Source organism: Salmo salar, chromosome ssa23 (assembly GCF_905237065.1).
Source record: "Salmo salar chromosome ssa23, Ssal_v3.1, whole genome shotgun sequence".
Taxonomy (NCBI): domain Eukaryota; kingdom Metazoa; phylum Chordata; class Actinopteri; order Salmoniformes; family Salmonidae; genus Salmo; species Salmo salar.
Window position 1 is genome coordinate 51,609,989 of NC_059464.1, and position 25,515 is coordinate 51,635,503.

The 25,515-nt window shown below is 44.9% G+C and overlaps 1 protein-coding gene across 1 annotated transcript in view; it reads right to left on the reverse strand.

The window, feature by feature from the left end:
• Nucleotides 1–3,394: 3,394 nt before the first annotated feature.
• The window catches only part of tbc1d2b (TBC1 domain family, member 2B), a 79,848-nt gene continuing 57,727 nt past the window's right edge, over nt 3,395–25,515 (reverse strand). Inside the window, 7 exon segments of the mRNA XM_045705890.1 lie at nt 3,395–6,690; nt 8,415–8,536; nt 10,823–11,008; nt 14,377–14,494; nt 16,870–17,129; nt 19,738–19,902; nt 20,286–20,355. Coding sequence (XP_045561846.1) covers nt 6,495–6,690; nt 8,415–8,536; nt 10,823–11,008; nt 14,377–14,494; nt 16,870–17,129; nt 19,738–19,902; nt 20,286–20,355 — 1,117 coding nt within the window. The 3' untranslated portion in view covers nt 3,395–6,494.

Sequence of the window (25,515 nt, forward strand, 5' to 3'; positions counted from 1 at the left end):
TAGTAGCACCACCACCTGGCTAGCAGAGCAGTAGTAGCACCACCACATGGCTAGCAGAGCAGTAGTAGCACCACCACATGGCTAGCAGAGCAGTAGTAGCACCACCACATGGCTAGCAGAGCAGTAGTAGCACCACCACATGGCTAACAGAGCAATAGTAGCACCACCTGGCTAGCAGAGCAGTAGTAGCACCACCACATGGCTAGCAGAGCAGTAGTAGCACCACCACCTGGCTAGTAGAGCAGTAGTAGCACCACCACATGGCTAGCAGAGCAGTAGTAGCACCACCACCTGGCTAGCAGAGCAGTAGTAGGACCACCACATGGCTAGCAGAGCAGTAGTAGCACCACCTGGCAAGCAGAGCAGTAGTAGCACCACCACCTGGCTAGCAGAGCAGTAGTAGCACCACATGGCTAGCAGAGCAGTAGTAGCACCACCACATGGCTAGCAGAGCAGTAGTAGTAGCACCACCACCTGGCTAGCAGAGCAGTAGTAGCACCACCACCTGGCTAGCAGAGCAGTAGTAGCACCACCACATGGCTAGCAGAGCAGTAGTAGCACCACCACATGGCTAACAGAGCAGTAGTAGCACCACCACCTGGCAAGCAGAGCAGTAGTAGCACCACCACCTGGCTAGCAGAGCAGTAGTAGCACCACCACCTGGCTAGCAGAGCAGTAGTAGCACCACCACATGGCTAGCAGAGCAGTAGTAGCACCACCACATGGCTAGCAGAGCAGTAGTAGTAGCACCACCACCTGGCTAGCAGAGCAGTAGTAGCACCACCACATGGCTAGCAGAGCAGTAGTAGCACCACCTGGCTAGCAGAGCAGTAGTAGCACCACCACCTGGCTAGCAGAGCAGTAGTAGCACCACCACATGGCTAGCAGAGCAGTAGTAGCACCACCACCTGGCTAGCAGAGCAGTAGTAGCACCACCACCTGGCTAGCAGAGCAGTAGTAGCACCACCACCTGGCTAGCAGAGCAGTAGTAGCACCACCACATGGCTAGCAGAGCAGTAGTAGCACCACCACATGGCTAGCAGAGCAGTAGTAGCACCACCACATGGCTAGCAGAGCAGTAGTAGCACCACCACCTGGCTAGCAGAGCAGTAGTACCACCACATGGCTAGCAGAGCAGTAGCACCACATGGCTAGCAGAGCAGTAGTTGCACCACCACATGGCTAGCAGAGCAGTAGTAGCACCACCACATGGCTAGCAGAGCAGTAGCACCACATGGCTAGCAGAGCAGTAGTAGCACCACCACATGGCTAGCAGAGCAGTAGTAGCACCACCACATGGCTAGCAGAGCAGTAGTAGCACCACCACCTGGCTAGCAGGGCAGTAGTAGCACCACCACATGGCTAGCAGAGCAGTAGCACCACCACCTGGCTAGCAGAGTAGTAGCACCACCACATGGCTAGCAGAGCAGAGCAGTAGTAACACCACATGGCTAGCAGAGCAGTAGTACCACCACATGGCTAGCAGAGCAGTAGTAGCACCACCACATGGCTAGCAGAGCAGTAGTAGCACCACCACATGGCTAGCAGAGCAGTAGTAGCACCACCACCTGGCTAGCAGGGCAGTAGTAGCACCACCACATGGCTAGCAGAGCAGTAGTAGTACCACCACATGGCTAGCAGAGCAGTAATAGCACCACCTGGCTAGTAGGGCAGTAGTAGCATCACCACATGGCTAGCAGAGCAGTAGTAGTACCACCACATGGCTAGCAGAGCAGTAGCACCACCTGGCATTAGCGGCACTGAACAGCGCTGCAACACAACCTTATTTGACAACGCTGTGCTTCCTGTGCCACGGCTGAAAAGACTGACATAGTTACAATGACTAGAACTTGGACTAGAATGCGAATGACTTATCCAGCTCCACTCCATTTCTCACCTAGTCACCTCAAGGATTCCATCCAGCAGCCTTTCGGTTACTGGCCCAACGCTCTTAACCGCGAGGCAACCTGCCGTTTATGACTGCAATGGATCATACTATATTCTGCCGTTGTTGTGGTACTGTAGCAATGCATCAAGCTACTACAGTCCACACCTCTGATACACTACATTACCAAAATGATGTGGACACCCGCTCGTCGAACATCTCATTCCAAAATCATGGGCATTAATATGGAGTTGGTCCCCCCCTTTGCTGTTATAACAGCCTCCACTCTTCTGGGGACTTGCTGTTGTGGCTGAATGTAAGCATTAGTGAGGTTGGGCACTGCTCACAGTAGGCATTCCAATTCATCCCAAAGGTGTTCGATAGGGTTGAGGTCAGTGCAGGCCAGTGAAGTTCTTCCACACCGATCTCGACAAACCGTTTCTCTGGACCTCGCTTTGTGTATGGGGCGTTGTCATGCTGAAAGCAGACTGAACCAGGTTTTCCTCTAGGATTTACCTGTGCTTAGCACCATTCTGTTTATTTTTATCCTGAAAAACTCCCACCCTTAACGATTACAAGCATACCCATAACATGATGCAGCCACCACTATGCTTGAAAATATGAAAAGTGGTACTCAGTGATGTGTTGGATTTGCAGTAAACATAACACTGTGTTCAGTACAAAAAGTGAATTGCTTTTGACACATTTTTTGCACTTTTGCTTTAGTGCCTTGTAAACAGGATGCATGTTTTTTTATTCTGTACAGGCTTTCTTCTTTTCACTTTGTCAATTGTGGAGTAACTACAATGTTGTTGATCCGTCCTAAGTGTTCTCCTGTAACTGTTTTAAAGTCACCATTGGCCTCATGGTGAAATCCCTGAGCAGTTTCTTTCCTCTCTGGCAACTGAGTTAGGAATGAGGCCTGTATCTTTGTAGTGACTGGGTATATTGATACGCCATCCAAAGTGTAATTAATAACTTCACCATGCTCAAAGGGATATTCAATGTCTGCTTTAAAAAATATATTTAACCATCTACCAATAAGTGCCCTTCTTTGTGAGGCATTGGAAAACCTCCCTGGTCTTTGTAGTTGAATCTGTGTTTGTAATTCACTGCTGGATTGAGGGACCTTACAGGTAATTATATGTGTGGGGTACAGAGATGAGGTTGTCATTCAAAAATCATGTTAAACACAATTATTGCACACAGAGTGAATCCATGCAACTTATTATGTGACTTGTTAAGCTACATTTTTAACTCCTGAATTTATTTAGGCTTGCGATAACAAAAAGGGGTTGAATACTTATTGACTCGAAGACATTGCAGCTTTTCATTTTTTATTCATTTGTAAAAATTAAAAAAAATACATTTGAAAAACACAATTCCACTTCGACCTTGTGTTTAGGCCAGTGACAAAATATGGAAAAAGGTCGAGGGATGTGGATCCTTCCTTCCTTCTGTAGAAAGTATATAAAGTGTAATTACAATAACAGCATTAAGACAAATGTGCACAGTAAGCTATAACAATGTTTATTAGGTGATCATACAAACTCATAGAAAATATTCATTCGTGTTGATAGTGGGCCATTTCTGTGGAAATTGTATTCAATATTCATAGATACAAGAGAAAATGTCCTGACGGTTTTTCGCGGAAAGTGTCGCTACGGCACTAGACATTGATGATTGTGCAAAGGTGTCGCTTTGAAAAGGGTGTTAGGATTGACGAGTGGTCAGACACACCTTCAAACCTTACAACAGCAATAACAAGGGATAGCTTATAGCTGAATACAGAAAGAAACCAGCTGAGATGCAAGGTGATACAATACTTTGATCAAAGAAATTAAACATGGGAACAAATACATAAAGTGATTGGTCGACAGGAAGGGTAGGAAGTTAAAGTGATTGGTCAACAGGAAGGGTAGGAAGTTAAAGTGATTGGTCAACAGGAAGGGTAGGAAGTTAAAGTGATTGGTCAACAGGAAGGGTAGGAAGTTAAAGTGATTGGTCGACAGGAAGGGTGTGAAGTTAAAGTGATTGGTCAACAGGAAGGGTAGGAAGTTAAAGTGATTGGTCGACAGGAAGGGTGTGAAGTTAAAGTGATTGGTCAACAGGAAGGGTAGGAAGTTAAAGTGATTGGTCGACAGGAAGGGTGTGAAGTTAAAGTGATTGGTCAACAGGAAGGGTGTGAAATTAAAGTGATTGGTCGACAGGAAGGGTGTGAAGTTAGTGAGTGTTTTAATGTCGGGTGCAATCCTGTCAAATAATCAACCTATATAGGTAAGGTAGCGGAGTGAAACCATGGTAACACGATGGATGGGTACAGCACTCGACATGAGAAGGTTCATAGAGAGACCAGCTCTCAGAGGAAACACAGCTCACAGTACAACTATAAGACAACTTTTCATTGTTTATAGGGCGTTGTGCGACACCACAATTCTCCATTTGTATATATATATATATATAAAAAAAGTCACATTCAATATAGTAGGCCAATATAATAATATAGTCAGCCACTCGCAATCTAATACTAAATTAAGTGGAAACATTCACTGAGTGGACAAAACATTAAGAACACCTGCTCTTTCCATGACAGACAATCCAGGTGAAGGCTATGATCCCTTATTGATAATCCACTTCAAATCAGTGTAGATGAAGGGGAGGAGACAGGTTAAAGAAGGATTTATAAGCCTCTATACAATTGAGACATGGATTGTGTAAGTGGTGCCATTCAGAGGGTCAATAGGGAAGACAAAATATTTAAGTGCCTTTGAACGGGGGTATGGTAGTTGGTGCACCGATTTGTGTCAAGAACTGCAACGCTGCCGGGTTTTTCACACTCAACAGTCTCCTGTGTGTATCAAGAATGGTCCACAACCCAAAGGACATCCAGCCAACTGGACACAACTGTGGGAAGCATTGGAGCCAACATGGACCAGCATCCCTGTGGAACGGTTTCGGCACCTTGTAGAGTCCATGCCCCGAAGAATTCAGGCTGTTCTGATGGGAAAAAGGGGGGTGCAACTCAATATTAAAAAACGGGTTCCTAATGTTTGGTCTAGTCAGTGTTGATGTGCCGAAACATTTCAGAACAAATATCAAAGAAACATTTGATGTGTCTGGAAAGCACAAAAATAAGTGAAGAGAAAGACAGGTGATACTCAAGACTAGTAAATTCCCCTCATAAAATGTTCCCTTATAAACACTTCCAACCACATGATGGTGATATGACAGTATGTTACTGCAGAGGGACTTGAAGCTGTGCAGAGTTCAATAACTCTTGCCCCAGTGACAGAGTTGAAGTGAATCCGGGTTCTGCTTCTGTTCCGCGGGACAGGAGGGAACAGCATATCTGGAAATGTACTGGAGTCTGGAATGACGGGACTATTATTGGTCCAAGGTTTCTATGGAAAGCGCCAATCAATAGACGTTTTGGTAAAAGTGGTTCAAAGTGCTTCGTAGACAGACAGGGGCTACCAACAAGGTGTGCTGGTTACTGTCTATTAGTATATTACAGCAGCATTGTCTCCAACAAAATCGATCATTGATCAACCAAATCTGGAAACAAGAAACCCACCTACCTATAATTTGAGAGGGCTATAGCAGTCAGGTTATCTACGAATACAAAAATCAGTCCTTCTTCTCTAAAGAGCACAATGATTTATTAGAAAAATACTGATTCAGATTGGCATGATCCAGCTCTGCAATCACAGCTGTATGGCTGTGGGACAGAATAACACTGTGGTTGTCATGTCAATCTCAGCTCAATGTCCCTCAGCCACAACAAAAAGATTAACACGATTACAAAAGATTGGTAGGAATACTGAAAGTAATTTAAAGAACATATGGGCAAAAGCGTTTTGGTCCACAACAAGCCACAGGGTTCAGCATGTGGAGAACATGGAGATGACAGGTCCTCAACAAGCCACAGGGCTCAGCATGTGGAGAACATGGAGGTGGTAGGTCCTCAACAAGCCTCAGGGTTCAGCATGTGGAGAACATGGAGGTTACAGGTACTCAACAAGCCAGAGGGTTCAGCATGTGGAGAACATGGAGGTTACAGGTCCTCAACAAGCCACAGGGTTCAGCATGTGGAGAACATGGAGGTTACAGGTCCTCAACAAGCCACAGGGCTCAGCATGTGGAGAACATGGAGGTTACAGGTCCTCAACAAGCCACAGGGCTCAGCATGTGGAGAACATGGAGGTTACAGGTCCTCAACAAGCCACAGGGTTCAGCATGTGGAGAACATGGAGGTGGCAGGTCCAAGCCACAGGGCTCAGCATGTGGAGAACATGGAGGTTACAGGTCCAAGCCACGGGGCTCAGCATGTGGAGAACATGGAGGTGGGAGGTCCAGCGTTGCAGAGAGTGGGGAGTATGTGGCTATATGGTGGGTCATTACTCAGGACAGCGTCTGTTTGGTCTGAAGGTGGGCGGGACAGCCAGGCTAGGGCCCTGATTGGCTGGAGTCTGCAGGTGATACGATAGAATCTCACAGACCTGGCTCCTGATTGGCTGTATGCTAGTTGTCGCTACAAAGCGTGCGCGCGTCGGGGGGCCGTGGTCAGTCTCTCTACTGATGTGCTAGTTGGCCTGGGCCCTCTGATTGGCTAGTTGTCCTCCTCGTCGTCGCTACACAGCGGGCCTGCGTCGGTGTGTGCGTCTCTCTCTCTGAGGAAGGTTTGTCTGATGGCCTCAAGCTCTGTCAGCTCTAGTCTAACCTTCTCCAGATGAAAGGTCCGGCGGTTCTGGATCTGCCTCAGGGGGAACGGATTCATGTCCACAAACGCTATGCTCATCAACTTCCTGCAGGGAGGGAGAGAGAGAGAGAGAGACGCACACAGATACAGATGAAACACAACAGGCTTCAAATTAGTTTTCATATTTGGCAAGAAAGCCAACAGACTTGATCAGCATCTACAGTAAACACACAGTATTACTGGTGATTCTAATGAGTCAGACATTACTCACTACACAGACAGACAGACAGACAGACAGACAGACAGACAGACAGACAGACATTACTCACTACACAGAGAGACAGACATTACTCACTACACAGAGAGACAGACATTAATACACAGACAGACAGACAGACAGACAGACAGACAGACAGACAGACAGACAGACAGACAGACAGACAGACATTACTCACTACACAGACAGACAGACAGACAGACAGACATTACTCACTACACAGAGAGACAGACATTACTCAATACACAGAGAGACAGACATTACTCACACACAGACAGACAGACATTACCTACACAGAGAGACAGACATTACTCACTACACAGACAGACAGACATTACTCACTACACAGAGAGACAGACTACTATACACAGAGAGACAGACATTACTCACTACACAGACAGACAGACATTACTCACTACACAGACAGACAGACATTACTCACTACACACACAGACAGACAGACATTACTCACTACACACACAGACAGACAGACATTACTCACTACACAGACAGACAGACATTACTCACTACACAGACACAGACATAACTCACTACACAGACACAGACATTACTCACTACACAGACACAGACATTACTCAATACACAGACAGACAGACAGACAGACAGAGACAGACAGACAGACAGACAGACATTACTCACTACACAGAGAGACAGACATTACTCAATACACAGACAGACAGACAGACAGACAGACAGACAGACAGACAGACAGACAGACAGACAGACAGACAGACAGACAGACAGACATTACTCACTACACAGACAGACAGACAGACAGACAGACATTACTCACTACACAGAGAGACAGACATTACTCACTACACAGAGAGACAGACATTACTCACTACACAGACAGACAGACATTACTCACTAAACAGAGAGACAGACATTACTCACTACACAGAGAGACAGACATTACTCAATACACAGAGAGACAGACATTACTCACTACACACACAGACAGACAGACATTACTCACTACACACACAGACAGACAGACATTACTCACTACACAGACAGACAGACATTACTCACTACACAGACAGACAGACATTACTCACTACACAGACACAGACATTACTCACTACACAGACACAGACATTACTCACTACACAGACACAGACATTACTCAATACACAGACAGACAGACAGACAGACAGACAGACAGACAGACAGACAGACAGACATTACTCACTACACAGACAGACAGACAGACAGACAGACATTACTCAATACACAGAGAGACAGACATTACTCACCTCACAGACAGACAGACATTACTCACTACACAGACAGACAGACATTACTCACTACACAGACAGACAGACATTACTCAATACACAGACAGACAGACATTACTCACTACACAGACACACAGACAGACAGACATTACCCAATACACAGACAGACAGACATACAGACAGACATTACTCAATACACAGAGAGACAGACAGACATGACTCAATACACAGACAGACAGACAGACATTACTCACTACACAGAGAGAATACGGTAGGTTTAGAGTACTGTACCTCCAGTCCAGGATAGTAATAGTGAAATAGCGGAGGTACTTGAAGATGGCCATGGAGTCCTGAAGCTTCAGAAACTCTTCCTCCTTGTACTTGAAGAGAGCGAGGGCGAAGCGGAAGATGATCTGAGGAGAGACAGAGCCATGAAAGTCACTGTTAAATTACACCTGAGTCAGCTTCCCACGACAGACTCAGTCAGCTTCCCATGGACAGACTCAGTCAGCTTCCCATGGACAGACTCAGTCAGCTTCCCATGGACAGACTCAGTCAGCTTCCCACGGACAGACTCAGTCAGCTTCCCACGGACAGACTCAGTCAGCTTCCCATGGACAGACTCAGTCAGCTTCCCATGGACAGACTCAGTCAGCTTCCCACGGACAGACTCAGTCAGCTTCCCATGGACAGACTCAGTCAGCTTCCCATGGACAGACTCAGTCAGCTTCCCATGGACAGACTCAGTCAGCTTCCCACGGACAGACTCAGTCAGCTTCCCATGGACAGACTCAGTCAGCTTCCCATGACAAATTAACGCTAAGTCTAAAGACCGTTACAACTTAAGGTTTGTTAAGTTAAAAAGGGACTCTCCATGAGGATGGGATTCAGTTAAAAAGGGACTCTAACATTATTGGGCACAAAGGACAAGAAGGTAGAGATAACGATACATCACGCAAAGCAGCCACAACTGTCAGTAAGAGTGTCCATGATTAAGTCTTTGAATGAAGAGATGGAGATAAAACGGTCCAGTTTGAGTGTTTGTAGCAGCTCGTTCTAGTCGCTAGCTGCAGCGAACTGAAAAGAGGAGCGACCCAGGGATGTGTGTGCTTTGGGGACCTTTAACAGAATGTGACTGGCAGAACGGGTGTTGTATGTGGAGGATGAGGGCTGCAGTAGATATCGCAGATAGGGGGGAGTGAGGCCTAAGAGGGTTTAATAAATAAGCATCAACCAGTGGGTCTTGAGACGGGTATACAGAGATGAACAGTTTACAGAGGAGTATAGAGTGCAGTGATGCGTCCTATAAGGAGCATTGGTGGCAAATCTGATGGCCGAATGGTAAAGAACATCTAGTCGCTCGAGAGCACCTTTACCTGCCAATCTATAAATTATGTCTCTGTAATCTAGCATGGGTAGGATGGTCATCTGAATCAGGGTTAGTTTGGTAGCTGGGGTGAAAGAGGAGCGATTGCAATAGAGGGAACCAAGTCTAGATTTAACTTTAGCCTGCAGCTTTGATATGTGCTGAGAGAAGGACAGTGTACCGTCTAGCCATACTCCCAAGTACTTGTATGAGGTGACTACCTCAAGCTCTAAACCCTCATAGGTAGTAATCACACCGGTGGGGAGAGGGGCATTCTTCTTACCAAACCACATGACCTTTGTTAGTAAGGTGTTCAGAACAAGGTTTAGGGCAGACAAAGCTTGTTGGATACTAAGAAAGCTTTGTTGTAGAGCATTTAACACATAATCCAGGGAGGCGCCAGCTGAGTATAAGACTGTATCATCTGCATATAAATGGATGAGAGAGCTTCCTACTGCCTGAGCTGTGTTGTTGATGTAAATTGAGAAGAGCGTGGGGCCTAGGATGGAGCCTTGGGGTACTCCCTTGGTGACAGGCAGTGTCTGAGACAGCAGATTCTGACTTTATACACTGCACTCTTTGAGAGAGGTAGTTAGCAAACCAGGCCAAAGACACCTCGGTGACACCAATACTCCTTAGCCGGCCCACAAGAATGGAATGGTCCAAAAGCTTTGGCCAAGTCAATAAAAATAGCAGCACAATATTGCTTAAAATCTAGGGCAATGATGACATCATTGAGGACCTTTAAGGTTGCAGTGACACACCCATAACCTGAGCGGAAACCAGATTGCAAACCCGAGAGAATACTATAGACATCAAGAAAGCCAGTCAGTTGATTATTGACAAGTTTTTCAACACTTTTGATAAACAGGGCAACATAGAAATAGGCCTATAACAGTTAGGATCAGCTTGATCTCCCCTTTAAATAAAGGATGAACCGTGGCTGCCTTCCAAGCAATGGGAACCTCCCCAGAAAGGAGAGACAGGTTAAAAAGGTCAGAGATGGGCTTGGTGATGATAAGGGGCAGCAACCTTAAAGAAGAAAGGGTCTAAACCATCTGACCCAGATGTTTTTTTGGGGTTCAAGTTTCAGGGGCTCCTTTAGCATCTCGGACTCAGTGACCGCCTGCAGGGAGAAACTTTGTAGCGGAAGCATCGGGGATTAGTCGCATTAGAAGGGGTGGGAGATGAGGAAATGTTGGACGGGCAAGGAGGCATACTACCAATCCTACCCTGTTACCCATCCTATCCTGTTAACCATCCTACCATTATACCCTGTTAACCATTATACCATCTTACCCTGTTAACCATTTTACCATGTAATCCAGCCTACCTTCGGTCCCTCGTACAGGAAGGCATCCCAGATCTTGAAGAGGAGGTCAGAGTTCACGGAGTCTACGAAGAGGACCAAGAACCAGTTGAAGGTAATGAGGGAGGAGTCAACCTTGTAGAGGTCAAAGTGGGCGTGGAGTCTGGGCAGCTTCTCACTCAGCAGGTCCTTAAAAACACGCTGGTCCACCTAGAGGTGAAAGACCATACAGGGGTCACCTCAGTCCCTAACCTCAACACTAATTCATGACTAAAGAGTTAATCAGGGTGATTTCTCCACAAATAGACAGGGATTTTCCTTTCCATGGTAGCAAGATCTTATCTATTTTTTAACTTTCTATAAAAATGTATTGGAGTGAGATCATTTCTTACTTTTGGGATTTGTATACCGAGTATGTCCACATCTCCGTCAGACCATTTAATTGGTAAACTACACGGTAATGTAAAATATGCATTTTTTTAGTGATCCAATACGTAATATAGTACACTCATTATAATTTGGTTTTAATCCAGAGAGGATAGCAAAAGTATCTAGATCCTCTATGAGGCTGTGGAGAGACTCTAATTGTGGATTTAAAAGAAAACATGAATCATCGGCGTACAATGACACCTTAGTTTTTAAGCCACGTATTTCTAATCCCTTAATATTATTGTTTGATCTAATCTTAACAGCTAACATTTCGATGGCAATAATAAATAGATATGCCGATAGTGGACAACCTTGTTTTACTCCTCTTGACAGTTTAAAACTTTCTGAGATGTAGCCATTATTTACTATTTTACACCTAGGGTTACTGTACATCATTTTAACCCATTTTATAAGAGATTCCCCAAAATTGAAATATTCTAGGCATTTATATATAAACTCCAGTCGTACTTTATCAAAAGCCTTTTCAAAATCAGCTATGAAAACCAGGCCTGGTGTCCCTGATATTTCATATTGTTCTATTGTTTCCAGTAATTGTCTTATATTATCTCCAATGTATCGTCCATGTAAAAACACCTGTCTGATTAGGATGAATAATATCTGACAATACTTTTTTAATTCTATGCACCAAGCATTTTGCTAGGAATTTTGCATCACAACACTGTGATGATGTAGTAGTGGTATAGTAGTGGTATAGTAGTAGTATAGTAGTGGTATAGTAGTGTACCTGTGATCCCAGCAGGGTCTTGGTGTAGTAGTGGTATAGTAGTGGTGTAGTAGTGGTTTAGTAGTGGTATAGTAGTAGTATAGTAGTAGTGTAGTAGTGGTATAGTAGTGGTGTAGTAGTGGTGGTAGTAGTGGTAGAGTAGAGGTATAGTAGTGGTGTAGTAGTGGTGTAGTAGTGGTATAGTAGTGGTATAGTAGTGTACCTGTGATCCCAGCAGGGTCTTGGTGTAGTAGTGGTATAGTAGTGGTGTAGTAGTGGTATAGTAGTGTACCTGTGATCCCAGCCGGGTCTTGGTGTAGTAGTGGTATAGTAGTAGTATAGTAGTGGTGTAGTAGTAGTATAGTAGTGGTATAGTAGTGGTGTAGTAGTAGTATAGTAGTGGTATAGTAGTGGTGTAGTAGTAGTATAGTAGTGGTGTAGTAGTGGTATAGTAGTGTACCTGTGATCCCAGCAGGGTCTTGGTGTAGTAGTGGTATAGTAGTGGTGTAGTAGTGGTATAGTAGTGGTATATTAGTGGTATAGTAGTGGTGTAGTAGTGTACCTGTGATCCCAGCAGGGTCTTGGTGTAGTAGTGGTATAGTAGTAGTATAGTAGTGGTATAGTAGTGGTGTAGTAGTGTACCTGTGATCCCAGCAGGGTCTTGGTGTAGTAGTGGTATAGTAGTGGTGTAGTAGTGGTATAGTAGTGGTATAGTAGTGTACCTGTGATCCCAGCAGGGTCTTGGTGTAGTAGTGGTATAGTAGTGGTGTAGTAGTGGTATAGTAGTGTACCTGTGATCCCAGCAGGGTATTGGTGTAGTAGTGGTATAGTAGTGGTGTAGTAGTGGTATAGTAGTGGTATAGTAGTGTACCTGTGATCCCAGCAGGGTCTTGGTGTAGTAGTGGTATAGTAGTGGTGTAGTAGTGGTATAGTAGTGGTATAGTAGTGTACCTGTGATCCCAGCAGGGTCTTGGTGTAGTAGTGGTATAGTAGTGGTGTAGTAGTAGTATAGTAGTGGTATAGTAGTGGTATAGTAGTGGTGTAGTAGTGGTATAGTAGTGTACCTGTGATCCCAGCAGGGTCTTGGTGTAGTAGTGGTATAGTAGTGGTATAGTAGTGGTATAGTAGTGGTGTAGTAGTGGTATAGTAGTGGTATAGTAGTGTACCTGTGATCCCAGCAGGGTCTTGGTGTAGTAGTGGTATAGTAGTGGTGTAGTAGTGGTATAGTAGTGGTATAGTAGTGTACCTGTGATCCCAGCAGGGTCTTGGTGTAGTAGTGGTATAGTAGTGGTATAGTAGTGGTATAGTAGTGTACCGGTAATCCCAGCAGGGTCTTGGTGTAGTAGTGGTGTAGTAGTAGTAGTATAGTAGTGGTATAGTAGTGGTTTAGTAGTGTACCTGTGATCCCAGCAGGGTCTTGGTGTAGTAGTGGTATAGTAGTGGTGTAGTAGTGGTATAGTAGTAGTATAGTAGTGGTATAGTAGTGGTGTAGTAGTGTACCTGTGATCCCAGCAGGGTCTTGGTGTAGTAGTGGTATAGTAGTGGTATAGTAGTGGTATAGTAGTGGTATAGTAGTGTACCTGTGATCCCAGCAGGGTCTTGGTGTAGTAGTGGTATAGTAGTGGTATAGTAGTGGTATAGTAGTGGTTTAGTAGTGGTGTAGTAGTGGTGTAGTAGTGGTGTAGTAGTAGTATAGTAGTGGTATAGTAGTGGTATAGTAGTGGTAGAGTAGTGGTGTAGTAGTGTACCTGTGATCCCAGCAGGGTCTTGGTGTAGTAGTGGTGTAGTAGTGGTATAGTAGTGGTGTAGTAGTGGTATAGTAGTGGTATAGTAGTGGTATAGTAGTGGTATAGTAGTGGTGTAGTAGTGGTGTAGTAGTGTACCTGTGATCCCAGCAGGGTCTTGGTGTAGTAGTGGTATAGTAGTGGTATAGTAGTGGTATAGTAGTGGTATAGTAGTGTACCTGTGATCCCAGCAGGGTCTTGGTGTAGTAGTGGTATAGTAGTGGTATAGTAGTGGTATAGTAGTGAGTGATCCCAGCAGGGTCTTGGTGTAGTAGTGGTATAGTAGTGGTGTAGTAGTGGTGTAGTAGTGGTATAGTAGTGGTATAGTAGTGTACCTGTGATCCCAGCAGGGTCTTGGTGTAGTAGTGGTGTAGTAGTGGTATAGTAGTGGTATAGTAGTGGTATAGTAGTGGTATAGTAGTGGTATAGTAGTGGTATAGTAGTGTACCTGTGATCCCAGCAGGGTCTTGGTGTAGTAGTGGTATAGTAGTGGTGTAGTAGTGGTATAGTAGTGGTGTAGTAGTGGTATAGTAGTGGTATAGTAGTGTACCTGTGATCCCAGCAGGGTCTTGGTGTAGTAGTGGTATAGTAGTGGTGTAGTAGTGGTGTAGTAGTGGTATAGTAGTGGTATAGTAGTGTACCTGTGATCCCAGCAGGGTCTTGGTGTAGTAGTCCTGGGGCATAAAGACCTCTACGATAGTGATGAGACACCAGAAGGCATCCTCCTGGTCCAGGTAAAGCAGAGCTATGGCTGCCAGCCTGGAAGAGGAGAACACTGATCATCACTGATCATCATAACACTGACAGAAGATTAGGGAAAACAGCAGGTTGGGGACAGCACAGGGTCAGCTGCGGTGTTGAAAACAACATATATAGTAGCACCTCTAGTTATCTGGAGTGGTACGGAGAGCGTGATCACACAGTCATCCGGAACAGCTGATGCTCTCATGCATGCTTCAGTGTTGCTTTCCTCGAAGCGAGCATAGAAGTAATTTAGCTCGTCTGGTAGGCTCATGTCACTGGGCAGCTCGCGGCTGTGCTTCCCTTTGTAGTCTGTAATAGTTTGCAAGCCCTGCCACAGGGGCTTTGATAGTTCGTCGGAGGGCATAGCAGGATTTCCTGTAAGCGTCCCGGTTAGAGTACCGCGTCTTTAATAGTGGCAGCTCTAGCCTTTAGCTCAGTGCGAATGTTGCCTGTAATCCATGGCTTCTGGTTGGGTTATGTACGTACAGTCACTGTGGGGACGACGTCATCGATGCACTTATTGATGAAGCCAGTGACTGATGTGGTGGACTCCTCAATGCCATCGGATGAATCCCGGAACATATTCCAGTCTGTGATAGCAAAACAGTCCTGTAGTTTAGCATCTGCTTCATCTGACCACTTTTTTATTGAGCGAGTCACTGATGCTTCCTACTTACATTTTTGCTTGTAAGCAGGAATCAGGAGGATAGAATGATGGTCAGATTTGCCAAATGGAGGGCGGGGGAGAGCGTTTTTTTCCCTCTGGTTGCACATTTAACATGCAGATAGAAATTAGGTTAAAAGAATTTAAGTTTCCCTGCGTTAAAGTCCCCGGCCACTAGGAGCGCCACCTCTGGGTGAGCCTTTTCCTGTTCGCTTATGGCCTCATACAGCTGGTTGAGTGTGGTCTTAGTGCCAGCATCGGTCTGTGGTGGTATGTAGACAGCTACGAAAAATATAGATGAAAACTCTCTAGGTAGATAGTGTGGTCTACAGCTTATCATGAGATGCTCTACCTCAGGCGAACAAAACCTCGATACTTCCTTAGATATCGTGCACCAGCTTTTATTTACAAAAATACAGAGTCCGCCGCCCCTTGTCTTACCAGACACCGCTGTTCTATCCTGCCGGTACAGCGTATAACCAGCCAGCTGTATGTTGATGTTGTCGTCGTTCAGCCACGACTCCGTGAAGCATAAGATGTTACAGTTTTTAATGTCCCGTTGGTAGTTTAATCTTCCTCGTAGGTCGTCGATTTTATTTTCCAATGATTTCATGTTAGCTCGTAGAATGGAAGGCGGGGGGGAGTTTATTCGGGCACAGAAGACATCAAACATATTTTGACTTTATTTTTAAAGCTGCCCAGAGAGGACGTTGTTTTTATAGGCAGAGGCAACTCATTCCATTCTGAGGCTCCAGTATACAAGAAAGTACCTTGGTAGTTTAATCTTCCGCCTAGGTTATCTATTTTATTGTCCAAAGATTGCACGTTTGCTAGCTGAATGGAAGGAAGTGGGGGTTCATTCTCAGAAGGCAGCCCGCCCTCCGGACCCTTTTTCTCCGCCTTCTCTTCACGCAAATCAGGGGGATCTGGGCCTGTTCCCGAAAAAAGCAGTATATTGTACGCGTCGGCCCCGTCAGACTCGTTAAAGGAAGTCCGTGGTGAGTAATCGCAGTCCTGATGTCCAGAAGTTATTTTCGGTCATAAGAGACGGTAGCGGCAACATTATGTACAAAATAAGTAAAAAACGTCCGTCTTCTCATCACGCAAATGACGGTGATTTGGGCCTGTTCCCGGGAAAGCAGTACGTCGTTCACGTCGGACTCGTTAAAGGAAGGAAAAGCTTCTGCCTGTTTGTGGTGAGTAATCGATGTTCTGATGTCCATATAGGGCTATACAGTCGGGGAAACCAAATGCAAATCATTTTATAACGTTTTTCTGGATTTTTTGTTGTTGTTATTCTGTCTCTTCACTGTTCAAATAAACCTACCATTAAAATTATAGACCGATAATTTCTTTGTCAGTGGGCAAACGTACAAAATCAGCAGGGGATCAAATACTTTTCCCCCCCACTGTATGTCCACATACAGCCCTATATACTAGGAGTATTACATATACATTTTACATTTACGTCAATTAGCAGACGCTCTTATCCAGAGTGACTTACAAATTGGTGCATTCACCTTTTGATATCCAGTGGAACAACCACTTTACAATAGTGCATCTATATCTTTTAGGGGGGGGTTAGAAGGATTACTATATCCTATCCCAGGTATTCCTTAAAAGAAGTGGGGTTTCAGGTGTATATAGCCCCTATATACAAGTACTGTAGTAATAGAATGGTAGGCATACTGCAGTATTACATAGCAATACTGCAGTTGTCATGTACCTGTTGAGTCCCTGGCAGTATCCTATGTCAGGGTTCCTCCAGGAGAAAGCCAGCAGGACATTACGTAGTTTCTGTATTCCGTCGGCCCCGGGGGACGAGTAGTGTTTGTTGTTAGGTAAGGTCCTCAGCAGGTCAAGCTCTATCTGTTTGGAGGCGGGATTAGGCTTGTCTCTGGCCACACCCAGTAAGGTCTCGTAGTAATTTGGAGCCAGGTTGTCACGGAACTTCCTGGTGTGGTAAGAAACGCACCAGCGCCACACCTGGGAAGAGGGTGGGAGGAAGTAGAGTCATTGATTAATTTATGCTTGCACACCTCAATTTATTTTTGGCTGGGAAAACTCTGGATTTATTGGTTAAAAAAACAAAAAACAAAAAAAAAGCACAGTGTCCAAAACCTAAACTTAACAGGTTAGCCACTCATATCCCTGAGCACGTTTGCCAAATTTCATCACTGAGTGGAACATATCAAGAGAGATAAACATGTGGCCGTTATAGCGCCTCTGACTGTTCGATTCGTTATATATGTGTGGCTCAGTTGGTAGAGCATGGTGTGTGCAACGCCAGGGTTGTGGGTTCGATTCCCACGGGGGGCCAGTACAGAATAAAAAATATTTTTTTAAATGCACAAAATGAAATGTATCCATTCACTACTGCAAGTCGCTCTGGATAAGAGCGTCTGCTAAAATGACTAAAATGTAATAATATAATCTGATGAATATCTGTGGTGCATTTATGTACCAGACCTCGTCCACATGAATATTTATTAGTCAGTAGGAAGGAAATGTTGAAGAGACAGCAGCCTTGAACATTAACATCTAGTCTTTGGTGTCATTACCAAGCACAGGCAGTAACCAAAGGGACTGTTTAAGATATGAGGGGAGGCGTCATGACCTTCTCCTCGGGACCATCCGGCAGAAGGGCCAGAAAACGTTCTCTAAGATAACATGGGAGACGGAGATGTTTATCTAGGTTTAGATAGCAGTATATAAACCTCTATATGTAAGGAACACACACTTCAGATCGGGATTTTATGTATCTAAGTTTAACTGTGACCTCTCCAGCTTGCTGACAATAAAGAGCGTTTCCAATTTTTTTATATCGACTTAAGAGTGGTCCCGTGTTGAAAGTCCACGACACAGCCATGTTGTTTGAGATGCTATCTTTGGAAAAACAGAATTGGTGAGACCTTGGTCCATAGATGCCATGTATCATGTTTTGTGCAGATCGGTCATTTGGTGGCAAAGGAGTAGCGTTTAAAGTGTAGTTCATAAAATTCAAAAAGGCCAATTTACCGGAACTTACGGGTCCTTGTGGGAATTTAAAAAAATACAAAAAAAAAATAATAAATATATATTGTGAGGAGGGTGACCTATAGCGAATTTTAGGAATCTAGCTCAAAAGGAATAAGGAGATCGAGCTTTCAAAGTTTAAATTTTTAATAGCTTGTTTTATAGCGCCGCCATTGTGTCGCATGACAGGGCTGCAACCTCCTAGGCCTCACCGTCTCACGGGAATTAACATTTCTTCACCAATTGGCAGAAGAAGGAAAATAATCATCAACGGCAACAAATACAACAGGGTCTCACCAGCTTTGCTGCTTGAACCCCTCATTTAAGCTGCGAGCAGCAATGCCGGGGTTCAGCAGTGTGTCCACCGTGACACCATGAGGAAAAAAAATTGGGCAACATTTTCCCTAGGACCAGTTACTTCTGTACTGTTTACCACACTTGCCAAATATCAGAAGACAAAAAAATCAAACTGATGCCTTTAAAAGGTATTTTGGACAATATTCAATGATGCTGACTACTTTATACATCTTCTCCAGGACCGCTGTACCGCCAACAGATACGGTAAATACTGTAGCATCTATGTACCCATGTTTTTAAACGCAAAATGTAGCTGCTATGAGCCAATGAGCTTGCATTAATGTGTTTTTTTTCCTGTTCAACTAACGCCACCATGCAGTGAAACTCAACCATACTTTACAGGTCAGCTAAACTCATATCCTTGAGCATGTGTGCCAAATGTTTATTGGTCAGTAGCGGCCATGTCGTTTGAAATTCTAGCCTAGAAAAAACATAATTTCTGAGAGCTTGGTACATATAGATGACATGTATCAAGTTTCAATAACTAATAAAATATGGTTTCGCTCAGCTTTGCTGCTTGAACCCCTAATTAAAACGATTAAATCGGCCCAAGCAACGAATCGATTCTGAAAAACAGTCCCACACCTTGATGTGAGAAATGAAACGGTATTGCGTTATTTTTGTATACAGCAGTACTGAAAAAGTGTCCAATACATTTTCCCCCCATTGTGTTGTATCATACCTTGGAGCGGTGGACATGTGGCTATAAAGTATATGGAGCGGTGGACATGTGGTTATAAAGTATATGGAGCGGTGGACATGTGGTTATAAAGTATATGGAGCGGTGGACATGTGGCTATAAAGTATATGGAGCGGTGGACATGTGGCTATAAAGTATATGGAGCGGTGGACATGTGGCTATAAAGTATATGGAGCGGTGGACATGTGGCTATAAAGTATATGGAGCGGTGGACATGTGGCTATAAAGTATATGGAGCGGTGGACATGTGGCTATAAAGTATATGGAGCGGTGGACATGTGGCTATAAAGTATATGGAGCGGTGGACATGTGGTTATAAAGTATATGGAGCGGTGGACATGTGGCTATAAAGTATATGGAGCGGTGGACATGTGGCTATAAAGTATATGGAGCGGTGGACATGTGGCTATAAAGTATATGGAGCGGTGGACATGGGGTTATAAAGTATATGGAGCGGTGGACATGTGGCTATAAAGTATATGGAGCGGTGGACATGTGGTTATAAAGTATATGATATTGTACCTTGGAGCGGTGGACATGCGGCACCCCGCTCCTCATAAGGGCTTTGAGTTCGGGGCAGTGCACCATGTCTCTGTTCATAGTAGAGGAGAGATAGTTCTCCCACTTCACCCCCACTGATACCTCAGGGTCTGTTAGGGAGAGAGAACGCAGGTCCAGAGCCCTCACCTGGAGAGAAGAAGAGGAGGATGATGATGAGATACAGGGAGGGAGGGAGGGAGGGAGGGAGAGAGAGAGGGAGAGAGGAGGAGGATGAGTAAAAGGAGCAGGAGGGGGAGAGAGGGACAGGAAGGGAGAGAGAGGGACAGGAAGGGAGAGAGAGGGACAGGAAGGGAGAGAGAGGGACAGGAAGGGAGAGAGAGGGACAGGAAGGGAGAGAGAGGGACAGGAAGGGAGAGAGAGGGACAGGAAGGGAGAGGGGCAGGGAGACAGGGGCAGGGAGACAGGGGCAGGGAGACAGGGGCAGGGAGACAGGGGCAGGGAGACAGGGAGACAGGTAGACAGGTAGACAGGTAGACAGGTAGACAGGTAGACAGGTCCAGAACTCTCACCTTGGCTACCAGCCTCTCCTCTTCATCATCCTCCTCTGGAACTGTTCTGAAGCCAAACACATCGTACTCACTGGTTGGATGGAGAGGGGAAATAACTGATTGAAATAACCTCACACACAGAGAAATAACCTCACACACAGAGAAATAACCTCACACACAGAGAAATAACCTCACACAGAGAGAAATAACCCCACACAGAGAGAAATAACCTCACACAGACAGAGAAATAACCTCACACAGACAGAAATAACCTCACACAGACAGAAATAACCTCACACACACAGAGAAATAACCTCACACAGACAGAAATAACCTCACACAGACAGAGAAATAACCTCACACAGAGAGAAATAACCTCACACAGACAGAAATAACCTCACACACACAGAGAAATAACCTCACACAGAGAGAAATAACCTCACACACAGAGAAATAACCCCACACACAGAGAGAAATAACCCCACACACAGAGAAATAACCTCACACACAGAGAGAAATAACCTCACACAGAGAGAAATAACCTCACACAGAGAGAAATAACCTCACACAGAGAGAAATAACCTCACACACAGAGAGAAATAACCTCACACAGAGAGAAATAACCTCACACACAGAGAAATAACCTCACACAGAGAGAAATAACCTCACACACAGAGAAATAACCTCACACACAGAGAAATAACCTCACACAGAGAGAAATAACCTCACACAGACAGAAATAACCTCACACACACAGAGAAATAACCTCACACAGAGAGAAATAACCTCACACAGACAGAAATAACCTCACACACAGAGAGAAATAACCTCACACACAGAAATAACCTCACACACAGAGAGAAATAACCTCACACAGACAGAAATAACCTCACACAGAGAGAAATAACCTCACACACAGAGAGAAATAACCTCACACACAGAGAAATAACCTCACACACAGAGAGAAATAACCTCACACAGACAGAAATAACCTCACACACAGAGAAATAACCCCACACACAGAGAAATAACCTCACACACAGAGAGAAATAACCTCACACAGACAGAAATAACCTCACACAGAGAAATAACCTCACACACAGAGAGAGAGCAGCACAGCGTCGTCAGCTGAAGAACAACCATAGAAGGTTTTAGTACCTCGCTCAGGGGCACAACAGCAGTGAATAGAGGGGTCAGTGGAAATATACATTGACACAGTATCATATATTGAAAAGAGCAATATACTAATAAACAAGTCTTTAACATGTGACGCTGAAGTAAGATGGAGGTGCAGAACAATCCCTATGAAAGGGTGATTTAAACCGGTTTGAACCAAAAACAAGGTACCAGTTTATATCGTTCCTTTCAGTTCTTTTTTTCAACCTCTGAAATGTACTTTTCTTTTACATTTAGCTCAACATTAAATTAGTCCACCAATCAGAGTAGCTTGCTGTGAAGTGGGCAAGCTATTAAAATGCATTATTACTACAGTAAGCCATCTAGTAACATTGGTAGACTACAGTAAGCCATATTGTAACATCGTTGGTAGACTACAGTAAGCCATATTGTAACATCGTTGGTAGACTACAGTAAGCCATATTGTAACATCGTTGGTAGACTACAGTAAGCCATATTGTAACATCGTTGGTAGACTACAGTAAGCCATATTGTAACATCGTTGGTAGACGGCTCTCTATCCACCGGATGTGTACCAAGCTCACTAAAAGTGGCAGTAATAAAGCCTGGTTTCTGGCCTGGTTTAGATCTTATCTGTCGGAAAGATATCAGTTTGTCTCTGTGGATGGTTTGTCCTCTGACAAATCAATTGTAAATTTCGGTGTTCCTCAAGGTTCCGTTTTAGGACCACTATTGTTTTCACTATATATTTTACCTCTTGGGGATGTCATTCGAAAACATAATGTTAAATTTTACTGCTATGCGGACGACACACAGCTGTACATTTCAATGAAACATGGTGAAGCCCCAAAATTGCCCTCGCTAGAAGCCTGTGTTTCAGACATAAAGAAGTGGATGGCTGCAAACTTTCTACTTTTAAACTCGGACAAAACAGAGATGCTTGTTCTAGGTCCCAAGAAACAAAGAGATCTTCTGTTGAATCTGACAATTAATCTGGATGGTTGTACAGTCGTCTCAAATAAAACTGTGAAGGACCTCGGCGTTACTCTGGACCCTGATCTCTCTTTTGAAGAACATATCAAGACTGTTTCAAGGACAGCTTTTTTCCATCTACGTAACATTGCAAAAATCAGACATTTTCTGTCCAAAAATGACGCAGAAAAATTAATCCATGCTTTTGTTACTTCTAGGCTGGACTACTGCAATGCTCTACTTTCCGGCTACCCGGATAAAGCACTAAATAAACTTCAGTTAGTGCTAAATACGGCTGCTAGAATCCTGACTAAAACCAAAAAATTTGATCATATTACTCCAGTGCTAGCCTCCCTACACTGGCTTCCTGTTAAGGCAAGGGCTGATTTCAAGGTTTTACTGCTAACCTACAAAGCATTACATGGGCTTGCTCCTACCTATCTTTCCGATTTGGTCCTGCCGTACATACCTACACGTACGCTACGGTCACAAGACGCAGGCCTCCTAATTGTCCCTAGAATTTCTAAGCAAACGGCTGGAGGTAGGGCTTTCTCCTATAGAGCTCCATTTTTATGGAATGGTCTGCCTACCCATGTGAGAGACGCAGACTCAGTCTCAACCTTTAAGTCTTTACTGAAGACTTATCTCTTCAGTAGAACCTATGATTAAGTATAGTCTGGCCCAGGAGTGTGAAGGTGAACGGAAAGGCTGGAGCAACGAACCGCCCTTGCTGTCTCTGCCTTGCCGGTTCCCCTCTTTCCACTGGGATTCTCTGCCTCTAACCCTTTTACAGGGGCTGAGTCACTGGCGTACTGGTGTTCTTCCATGCCGTCCATGGGAGGGGTGCGTCACTTGAGTGGGTTGAGTCACTGACGTGGTCTTCCTGTCTGGGTTGGCGCCCCCCCTTGGGTTGTGCCATGGCGGAGATCGTTGTGGGCTATACTTGGCCTTGTCTTAGGACGGTAAGTTGGTGGTTGGAGACATCCCTCTAGTGGTGTGGGGGGCTGTGCTTTGGCAAAGTGGGTGGGGTTATATCCTGCCTGTTTGGCCCTGTCCGGGGTATCATCGGATGGGGCCACAGTGTCTTCTGATCCCTCCTGTCTCAGCCTCCAGTATTTATGCTGCAGTAGTTTATGTGTCGGGGGCTAGGGTCAGTCTGTTACATCTGGAGTATTTCTCTTGTCTTATCCGGTGTCCTGTGTGAATTTAAATATGCTCTCTCTAATTCTCTCTTTCTGTCTTTCTCTCGGAGGACCTGAGCCCTAGGACCATGCCTCAGGACTACCTGGTATGATGACTCCTTGCTGTCCCCAGTCCACCTGGCCGTGCTGCTGCTCCAGTTTCAACTGTTCTGCCTGCGGCTATGGAACCCTGACCTGTTCACCGGACGTGCTTGTTGCACCCTCGACAACTACTATGATTATTATTATTTGACCATGCTGGTCATTTATGAACATTTTAACATTTTAACATCTTGACCATGTTCTGTTATAATATCCACCCTGCACAGCCAGAAGAGGACTGGCCACCCCTCATAGCCTGGTTCCTCTCTAGGTTTCTTCCTAGGTTTTTGGCCTTTCTAGGGAGTTTTTCCTAGGGAGTTTTTCCTAGCCACCGTGCTTCTTTCACATGCTTTGCTTGCTGTTTGGGGTTTTAGGCTGGGTTTCTGTACAGCACTTTGAGATATCAGCTGATGTACGAAGGGCTATATAAAAATAAATTTGATTGATTGATTGACTACAGTAAGCCATATTGTAACATCGTTGGTAGACTACAGTAAGCCATATTGTTTAATCGATGGTAGGCTACAGTAAGCCATATTGTTTAATCGTTGGTAGACTACAGTAAGCCATCCAGTAACATCGTTGGTAGGCTACAGTAAGCCATATTGTTTAATCGTTGGTAGACTACAGTAAGCCATATTGTAACATCGTTGGTAGACTACAGTAAGCCATCCAGTAACATCGTTGGTAGACTACAGTAAGACATATTGTTTAATCGTTGGTAGACTACAGTAAGCCATATTGTAACATCGTTGGTAGACTACAGTAAGCAATCTAGTAACATCGTTGGTAGACTACAGTAAGTCATGCTTCAGAGGGGAGGTAGCGAACACACCCGCTGGAATACATTTCCGAGTGACAGAGGGCTTTGCAAAGGAACTTTGTTGACATTTTTTGTGGGACTGGAAAAACAATGCCCAGGACATAAAATAACGTTAGTAACCAGTTCCCATTCTTTTAAAATAATGGTTCTGTTTACGGTAGAGTATAGATCAGGTGCTATCCACCTGTAGAGCGCGGTGTGTGCGTTTACCTGACAGGGTGTGGTTTAAAGACGGCGTGTGTGCGTTTACCTGACAGGGTGTGGTTTAAAGACGGCGTGTGTGTGCGTTTACCTGACAGGGTGTGGTTTAAAGACGGCGTGTGTGTGCGTTTACCTGACAGGGTGTGGTTTAAAGACGGCGTGTGTGCGTTTACCTGACAGGGTGTGGTTTAAAAACGGCGTGTGTGCGTTTACCTGACAGGGTGTGGTTTAAAGACGGCGTGTGTGCGTTTACCTGACAGGGTGTGGTTTAAAGACGGCGTGTGTGCGTTTACCTGACAGGGTGTGGTTTAAAGACGGCGTGTGTGCGTTTACCTGACAGGGTGTGGTTTAAAGACGCCGTGTGTGTGCGTTTACCTGACAGGGTGTGGTTTAAAGACGGCGTGTGTGCGTTTACCTGACAGGGTGTGGTTTAAAGACGGCGTGTGTGCGTTTACCTGACAGGGTGTGGTTTAAAGACGGCGTGTGTGCGTTTACCTGACAGGGTGTGGTTTAAAGACGCCCGTGTGTGTGCGTTTACCTGACAGGGTGTGGTTTAAAGACGGCGTGTGTGCGTTTACCTGACAGGGTGTGGTTTAAAGACGGCGTGTGTGCGTTTACCTGACAGGGTGTGGTTTAAAGACGGCGTGTGTGCGTTTACCTGACAGGGTGTGGTTTAAAGACGGCGTGTGTGCGTTTACCTGACAGGGTGTGGTTTAAAGACGGCGTGTGTGCGTTTACCTGACAGGGTGTGGTTTAAAGACGGCGTGTGTGCGTTTACCTGACAGGGTGTGGTTTGAAGACGGCATGTGTGTGCGTTTACCTGACAGGGTGTGGT